The sequence below is a fragment of the Mus caroli genome, chromosome 10 (genome assembly GCF_900094665.2).
Source record: "Mus caroli chromosome 10, CAROLI_EIJ_v1.1, whole genome shotgun sequence".
NCBI classification, from domain to species: Eukaryota; Metazoa; Chordata; class Mammalia; order Rodentia; family Muridae; genus Mus; species Mus caroli.
Genome location: NC_034579.1, coordinates 79,508,668 through 79,517,777, shown reverse-complemented (window position 1 = coordinate 79,517,777; position 9,110 = coordinate 79,508,668). Strand labels below are relative to the sequence as shown.

Genomic DNA, 9,110 nt, shown 5'->3' with positions numbered 1-9,110 from the left:
GCAAACCCTAACTAAATCTTGTATGTGATACAAGGTCCTTCCTGGGACTCCCCACCATAGCTGGAGTGACCCAAAAAGACTCAGAATGAGGAGTGAACTACATCGTGGAGTTCCAGGGCCCTCTATCCGACTCCGCCCTTGAACGTTTCCCATTTTAGCCAGTGGTGGGTACCCATACCTGGTTTGCATAAGGGGGTTGGCTTCTTCTTCAAGGAGGATGAATGATATTCAGGGATAGCATATCTAAGCTCAGTTACTTTGGGAATGGGCCCAGAAACCAAAATTGGGGCCTTTGTTTTATGCTTTATTTTGCTAAAAGGAATGATTGAGCTTACTCTCCTGAGACTATGCAGAAAGAAAAGCATGTCACAAATGATGGACCTTCTGTCCTGACCTGACTCGCACAACTGTGTTCCCTCTCCCCTACTGAGATGACTGAGCAGGGTGAGCTGTTGTCATGGGAGATGAGACCGGCTCTTTCCTGGACGGCTCCAAAGGCCCTGCCAAAGCAGGCTGGCCTCTGCCTGCCACGGAGGGATGTTGTGGATTGAGTGAAATGTCCTCCACGTTCGTGTTTGAAACCTTGGTCTCCAGCTGCTTGTAATGTTTGGGAAGGTTGAACCTATAAGGTGTGGGTGGGTGACTTGGGGTGGGCCTTGATGTTTTACAACCTGGTCCCTCTTCCTGTTGGTTACCTGATTTGAGACTGTAGATGCAATGTAACCAGCTGGCCTCCTGTTGCCATGTCTTCCCCTCCATGATGGAATGATCCCTACAAACTGTGAGCCAGGATAAAGCTTTCCTCCATTAAAGTCCTTCTTGTCAGGTGATTTGTCACAGCCACAAGAAAAGATCATCTACGGTGCAGCTCTGTGGATTTCCAGGGACACCAGATCGATAGGGCCCTGGGATGGACCAGGCTAAGCAGCAGAACCCACCAACTGGGGACTTGGTTTGACTTCAGGGATGATGACACCCAAGAGGAGAACTGTTTGTCCTTTACCTCCCCAGTCCCTCTCAAGTGGCATCTACTCATGCTAGGCTTGGGAAAGGGGGCACATCCCTAACCCCCCTTTTCTCTTGGTTCTTCTCTTTTTCAAGATTTTCCTGGTTAGTTTTATGTCTACTTGACACAATCTAGAGTTACCTGAAAGGAGGGAACCTCAATTCAGAAAACATTTCCATAAGATCAAGCTGTATGCAAGCCTGTAGGATAATTTCTTAACTATTGACTGGTAGGGGAGGGCCCAGCCCACTGTGGGTGGTGCCATCCCTGGGTTGGTGGTCCTGGGTTCTATAAGAAAGCAGACTGGGGGGCTGGAGAGATAGCTCAGTAGTTAAAAAGCAGGCTGAGCAAACCATGAGGAGCAAGCCAGTAAGCAGCACCCTTCCATGGCCTCTGCATCGGCTCCTGTGTCCGGGTCCCTAAGCTGCATCAGTTCCTGTCCTGACTTCCATTAATGAAGTGTAAGCCACATAAACCCCTTTCACCATAACTTGTTTTGGTCATGGTGTTTCATTAAAGCAATTTCAACCCTAATGACATGTATTTCCAACTGATGTAGAATTTATTTCATAGATCAGGCTGGCTTTGAACTTACATCAATCCTCCTGCCTCTGCCTCCTGCATGCTTGGATTATAGACATGCACCACCCTCAGAGACTTGCCTTTAAAGACAAATTTAAAAAGAACTAAGTTTTATTGTGTGTGTGCCTGTGTGCAGTGTGAGATGCGGTGCCGTCACATCTGTGTGGAGGTCAGAGAACAACTGCGTGAAGTCTGTTCTCTACTTCCACCTTTATACCAGCTCCAGATATCAAATTCAGGTCTCTAGCTTTGCACAGTAAGTACATGCAACCACTGAGCTATTTTTTTAAAATGATAGGTAGCTGTATGATGTAGTTTCAGCTGTCCTAGAACTATGTAGACTTGGCCTCAAACTCAGAGACCCACCCACCTGCCTCTGTTTCCAAAGTGCTGAAATTAAAGGCATGTACCACCACTGTGGGCTAGCCACTGAGTCATCTTGATAGCCTGAGACCTGTAATTTTCTTATCCTCTATTCCCCAAAGTGTTACCATAGTACACTGAGAACAGCCAGAACTTGGCTCCCACAGGTAAGATCTCCACTGTAGACAAGAGGTACCACTGCAGTGGCCAAGGTAGACGTACCTGTGGAAAGGAAACCTGGAGAATCACTCCGGCGTGTGTACAGACCCTTCCACCCTGCTCAGCATGCATCTCATCCTCTCTGTCCTCTCTGTGGTACCATTCCTATCCTCCACATTTTCTGCAGAGCTGCATTCCAATCTTTTAGCTGAGGGAGCCCAGGCATGAGCCAAGGGAGGAAGCACTCCTGTGTACCATAAAGAGGATGCAAACTGTGGGAAATAATTTCTTTTAATGGCAGAGAAAGCACACCAAACTGAACAGAGGTCTAGGTGGGAGTTACCAATGTACAGATCAACACCTGGAGGTCCAGAGAGTGTTCGACATCCACAGAGAACCAGCTGGGTCAGAGAGCAGCATCCCTGAAGGCAAGCGACAGTGTGTCACCCTGTGTCTGTGACTTGGTTGTCACCTCAAGCAGTTCCCATAATCATTTGATAGTAGGGCTGGGTAGGCTCATGGATGACTACATGGAAGAGAGAGGCCTCGGGGGCCTGCATCACAAAGGAGTTGATGCTTCAGACAGACTCAGACTGGGTACCTTGCACACCACACCCATGAAACGAGACTTGACATGGATCCTTGACAGGTGTTGAGGGAGTAGGACAACAGGCGAAGGATACAAGTTCCTGTAGACTCTAGGGTTTGGTGTAACTTCCCAAAAATCATGCTAGGAAATGGGGTTATACAACAAAACTTGGCCATCCCAAAAGACAAAAGCCATTCTCCTAGCTTTTACCTTAACATATCTAGGATTAAGAATAAAGAACAAGGAAAGAAAAAAAGGGCCGCAACTCAAGAATTATTTGGAGTATTGTGGCACTTTACCAATCTCTTTTGCATATATATATATATACATCTATGTATATATATTATATGGCAGAGTAAACACAACCCTGTCAATATAAACTTTCATCATAGATAATTGTAGACTGCACACTCTCAGAATCCAGAGAGTGTCAAGCCTATCTTACACTTTTCATCTTTAAAAATAATCTAACATAGTCATAATGCTCTCTGGCTAGTAACAAACTATGAACATCTTCTGAGAATACAGATAAAGCTCTGAGATTAATAGTAGATTCTCTGACGTGCTCCCCCACCCCCACTCAGTTATCAGAAATGAACATGTTTCTGCAAAAGTATCCCCGGAGCCATTCGTGATCAGGAAAAGAAACAGATAGGCCTGTTTCACCAAGTGGGCTTTCAGCAAGAAGCGAGAGAACATCTCTCACGTTGGCAAAAGAAAACAAAGCACAAACATGATGTTGTACAGGTTTGGTCCATGCAAATGCATGTTTTGTTATGTGGGGGTGCCCTAGTCTCACCCCCAAACCACAATCAGCATGCAGGTTATTGTCAACTATTGGATTCGAGATAATTAGAGATAATTGGCAGTGCACCTCTTTTGTGGAACCATGATCGAATCACTAAGGCAGGAATATGTGACCTTGTATAGTATCAGCAGGAATTTGTCGGATGCAAGTTTACACAGCACGGACCTGCAACTCACTGTCTAAAAAAAAAACGAAAAGAACCCCAAACACAGATTCCCTAAACACAATTCAGTCGAAAATGAACTGTTAAGCTTTTAGAAATATATTCGAAACTACCAGACTGCTCTGTGTTTGCTAGACACGAACATTTTTTAAAAAGTTCCCACCCCTAAAAATTGGCCATGTGACTTCCTCATGCCGGGCAATGGCATCAACAACTAGCCACCAGGGCTGATGCCTGAGCAAGTACAGCCTCCAAGGTCATTCGTGGGTGATGTGATGCTTTTCAAGGTCATACTACTGAGGTTTTCATCAGTCAACCAGGAAGCAGAGATCTCTAAGCCTTGGTCCGTCTGCTAGATCATGGTCTTTGGCAGCAGGTGCCCATGGCTCCGGGGCACTGGAGGGGGCTTGGCTGCTGTGAGTTGGCCTGCAGGTTCTGGCCTCTGCTACAATCTAACCTGCAGACGCACGGACGGTTCTTCACTCAGGAGCACACGGAAGCCAAGTTCACTGACCGGAGAGTAGCTGAGGCAGTGGAGGCAGCTCCTTGGCCCAGTACAGACAGACAGACACCAGGAACAATTTTTGTGTTTTTGTGGTGCCAGTGCAGAAAGGGCACCAGAAACCTTGCTCCTGGGAACCATTGCCTCATGGGACATCTCATACCACGGAGCCCTTGGAAGACGACAGGTGGATAGACTGAATCCTAATGGCCAACGTCCTCTGTAAGTCCTGAAGCACATCCTGGCCCGCCCCTTCGCCATTTTTGTCGTACAGGAGCTGCTTGAACGCTTCGTTTTCGATGAGGACCATCATATTTTTAAGAAAGTAGCCTTCACAGTACGCCGAGAGCTCTGTCACCCCAAGGAACTGTGGGGAGAGGGAAAGGAGGCAGCAGGTTACTGAGGGAAAGATGGTGGACATTTACTCCACTGCAGCAGCCTGGTGCTTCCTTCATCCTACCCTCCTATCCCCAGCTTTAGAATGGGTGAGGTAGCCTAGGACCACTGTTTAGGACTCTGTGGTCTTCAAGGAAACTGAGCAGCTGGAGCACCAGCCAGGGAATTGGTATTCTGTCAGATACCTTCACATACAGGCACAGAATGCAGGCCGGGAGAGATGTCAGCACTGAGCTCACCCCTTCAACGTGAGTCCTGCTCTTGGGCATCAGAGTACAGGGCCTTGTTGTTGGGGTTTGGTCTATTGCTACGTAGAACAATGCTAAATTCTGTATCCCAAGGTCTAGCTGCCTCATGAACCCTCACACATGCCAGCTTGTGTTGTGAAAATCTTGCTCCTTAATGTAAAACTCTTGGTTAATAAAGATGCCTACAGCCTGTAGCTGGGCTGAAGAGAGGTAGGTGGGGCTTCAGTTCCTGGGCTTGGGATTTGAGGAGAGACCACAAGGAGAGGGAGAAGAGGAAGGAGGAAGGCATCATGGGGTAGATGGATCAAGAGGGACAGCCTGTAGGAACACGGTGAGTGATGTCTCGGGATTACCGACAGGGAAGCAGAGAGGACTGATATCTGCCCAACTGTCGTTTTTAAAGGCTTATTATAAATATAAATGTTTTGTGTCTTTTATTTGGGAACTAAGTCTCAGGTGTGATAGAAACCCCCAAATAATATTTACTGCAATACCTCATTCTACAGATAGGGAAACTGAGGCTCAGAGTGGCCCTTGGAGCTTGCTTTGTAGATAAGTGTCATGCCACACGAGTTAGTATCAAAGAGAAGTAATGCAACATACTTGCATTTGTTATAGCTGCTAACATTAGCTGAATGTGGCTATAGATCAGCCCCTTCTTCTCATCTCCACACAACCAATTAACAGATCCACATGGGACTGAAACTCTCATCTCTCATCTCCTAGACAGAGACTTATAGACTACAGTTCCCCTACCCCCTACCCCACTGTTAAATTTAGCTCACAATTTGTTATATAAATAAAGTTTTATTAGAATACAGCCACACTGTTGGTTATCTGCTTGTGTGTGATTGTTTCTGCAGTAGAGGTGGAATCAGGTAGGGGCAAACAAAATAAACCATGAAAACAAACCATCTCTCCTCCCAAGCCTGCAGTATTGCGAGCAAAGTTGCCGATAATTATCTGCCCCTTCGCAGAACATGCTTGCTGCTTATTGTCCTGTTACATTTTCAAATGCAGAGATCATGCCTTACTAATGTCTTTTCTAAGATGAGGGTCTCACATACTTGGCTGAATTCCAACTTTCGCTGTGGCTGAGGACTGTCTCGACCTTCTGATCCTCCTGCCTCTGCCTCCCAAGTGTTGGGATTACAGGAATGAGTCACTAGGCCTAGAATGTCTTACCGGTTTCTTTATTACATTCAGATGAGTACGGTCCGAGTCATGAAAACGTAGGTCAATAAACCCTAGAGGAGGGCGCTCCTGTGTTCTTTCCCTCACAATACTGGTACTGTGATTGAGCTTTACTGTATTTGATGAACCAGTTTGTCTTCCTTTTCAAACACAAACAACCTGAAAGGGCCATCAGAGGCTCAACCCTGAGCAGTCGAGACAGTGTCTGGGAAGAAGAGATGCTAAGACGATGCTAAGAGATGCTAAGAAGAGATGCATCAAAGGACCAGGTTTCTCATCTGTCTAAATGCCATAGCTGTCTCAAGCACTTCCCTGAAGCACACAGGATGCTGTGGAGGTCCCTGCGAACATTTGGAACCTGGCTGTTTACTCTAAGTGTCTGTAGCAACTGGTGCTTCCCTGCTTCTTATTGCTCTACAGTCAATCCGCAGCACAATCTGTCAGTACAAGAATCCCAGTGGCTCAGGATCATCTGTGGAGGTTGCACCGTCCATAGCTGAGAGAAGTAGTGTACACATAGGGCAGGAAGCAGCTGGCCCTGCCCTTTCCCACATGCAAATATCACAAATGGCAGATGTTAATACTGGCGCCACTCCAGGATGGGATCTTGGAAGTGGAAGCTGATGTCTGTCAAAACAGAGGCCCTGGCCACAAGGGTATAATGGGAGGCTGCTCCCCTGTCATGGGTGCTCTTGGCCTGCATTCCCTGCTGGGACTCACATGGCATCAGTTTTCATTATTACATCAGGGCATGTGCTGCTGACGGAACGTACTAAGGACTCTTAGGATACAGACAGGACTCAGCCAAGGTGGAAAGCCACAGAAAAGCTACCCACAGTGATCAAACAACCACGGTTAGGGGAGGAGAGGAGGAAGACACTGGTCCTCTTCCTGAGCACAGAAGGTCTCTCTGGGTAGTGCCACTATGCAAAACAACCCATTTAAGATGAAGACAAATACTGCTTAGTTGGGGTCCAGGTAAAAATTTCAGTCTTCAGGGTCAAAGCAGAAGGATGGAGAATTCAAAGCCAGCTACATAGTGACTCTCTCAAAAAGAAAAAGAAAAATGCTTAGATTCTTAGGATCCAGATTTGGGTGTAATCCACACTAACCAGAATATCATGTGAAAGAGAGAGAGAGAGAGAGAGAGAGAGAGAGAGAGAGAGAGAGAGAGAGAGAGAGAGAGAGCACAGAAACAGGCCCATTCAAATCCATTTTCTTTGCTTCATGTTCGCTGATTGAAGATGTGAGCCTTCAGATTCCTGCTCCTGCCATCACGCCTGCCTCTTGCCTCCTTACCATGACAGACTCTTATCCGACTGGAAGCCCAAATTAGCCCTTCCCTCTATAAACTGCCTTTGTTGTGGTGTTTTATCAGCAACAAAAACATAATTAACACACACTTGAACTTACACTGGAATCAGGAACACCCCTCACCCCAAATTTTTGGCTTGATAGATGTGACTGCGTAGGAACAACTCCCCCGCCCACCTCCTGAGTTTCTGGTTTGATAAATCTGGGGTGTGATTTCCTAACAAATTCCTTGTGCCTGCTGTTGAGTTGGCGACCACATTTTGAGGCCCACCGTTCTAAAATCTTCTATTCAAGATCACTGGTTAGCAGAGCCATCAGCTAGAGCCTGATTAGGAAGCAGAGTTGAGAGCCCAGCCCAGGCCTGAGGAATGAGTCTGTGATGTAAGTCTTGTCACTGACGAGTGAATGACACTCTTAAAGAGACCACCATTGCCTAGCTTACCTTCCAGTGTACAAGGAAGAAACAAGGCCCAAGAGATAGCAGATCTGAAGCAGGGAAGAAAACCCCTCAGGTTGAGGACAGAACTGAGCAGCAGAAACAACTGGCTGACATGTGCTAAGGCCCAGAGTTTAATCCCAAGCAACACAACACAGGGGGACCTACCTTGGCATGGCTGTAGATATCCACACAGTTGTCAGTATTGATGCTTTTTGCACAGATAATCTCACAGTGTCGCTGCAGAGCCTCCAGCTGGAAAAATTTAGCAGCAGACAGAAGCTAGAATTCACAAAAAGGGCCTGTTAGAGGCAGGGAAGGGGCAGAAGAAAGAGCAGCCAGACTACTGGAGTGAGCCCCTGTGATGGTGTGAATGAGAACTATCCCCCATAGTCCCAGGCATTTGAGCACGTCGTCCCCAGCTGATGACACTGTCTGGGGAGGGACAGTTTAAGAGGTGAGGCTTTGTTGGAGGAGGTACACCACAGGAAGCAGGCTTCGAGAGCTGAGGGCCTTTCCCTATTCCCAGTTGCCTCTCCCTACTTTGTGTTTCTGGTTCAAGATGTGAGTGAGCTCTCTGCTGCTCCAGCCACCATGGCTGCCACCTGTGGTCTCCACGGCAGTAATATGACTGCAAGCTCAAATAAACCTTCTCTTCTTCAAGTTGCCTTAGTCAGAGTGTTTTGAGACAGCAATAGAAAAGCAATGCAAACAGCCGCAACCCACAGGATGCCTGGCTGAAAGTCAGGAAATAGAGATGGCTGGAGTATACTGCAGGCGTAAGGTGAGACCAGGGGGACAGGCCCTGGCTACGCAAGTCTACTTGGGACAGAGAGCATGGTGAAGTGAATCACAGACACACCTGTGATAGCAGGTGAACCCCAAGTGCCCCAGATCACATCTAGCAAGGAGAAGGGGATATGACACATATTAGTAAGGTGGGTATCACCGTGGCTCCCCCTTGCCTGTGTTCCCTGGATCTCTACTCTGATGTCATACCTCGGAGGGTCTTTCTTTGCCACCCCACCTCAGGGACCTTCCCCTCATCCCTGTCCCCCTTCTTCATCTTCCTTATGGTACTTCCTATCTAGAAGCTATTTCAGTCCTGCTTCCCTTGACAGAGTCCAGGAGGTCTGGTTCTTCACCCCATCGGACCACTGCCACCCCCAGCCCAGCCAAGGTCAGCTCTGGGCCATGGGAGGCTCACAGAAGTCTACTGAGAGTGACAGGTTCTGGAGAGGGGGTGCTATAGTTTCCCAAGTGTGTGTGGGAGCAAAGTGGGGTTTATCGTAAGCTTTCTTGGGTTTCTTTCTTTTTCTTTTTCTTTTTCTTTTTCTTTTTCTTTTTCTT

At 47.3% G+C, this 9,110-nt stretch overlaps 1 protein-coding gene across 1 annotated transcript in view; it reads right to left on the bottom strand.

The window, feature by feature from the left end:
- Window positions 1–2,383: 2,383 nt before the first annotated feature.
- Window positions 2,384–9,110, bottom strand: part of Btbd11 (BTB domain containing 11) — a 273,159-nt gene continuing 266,432 nt past the window's right edge. Inside the window, exons 16-17 of the mRNA XM_021174021.2 lie at window positions 7,929–8,042; window positions 2,384–4,539 (exon numbers count right to left, since the gene is read on the bottom strand). Of these exons, the coding sequence (XP_021029680.1) occupies window positions 4,330–4,539; window positions 7,929–8,042 (324 nt within the window). The 3' untranslated portion in view covers window positions 2,384–4,329. The remainder of the gene's footprint in view (window positions 4,540–7,928; window positions 8,043–9,110) is intronic.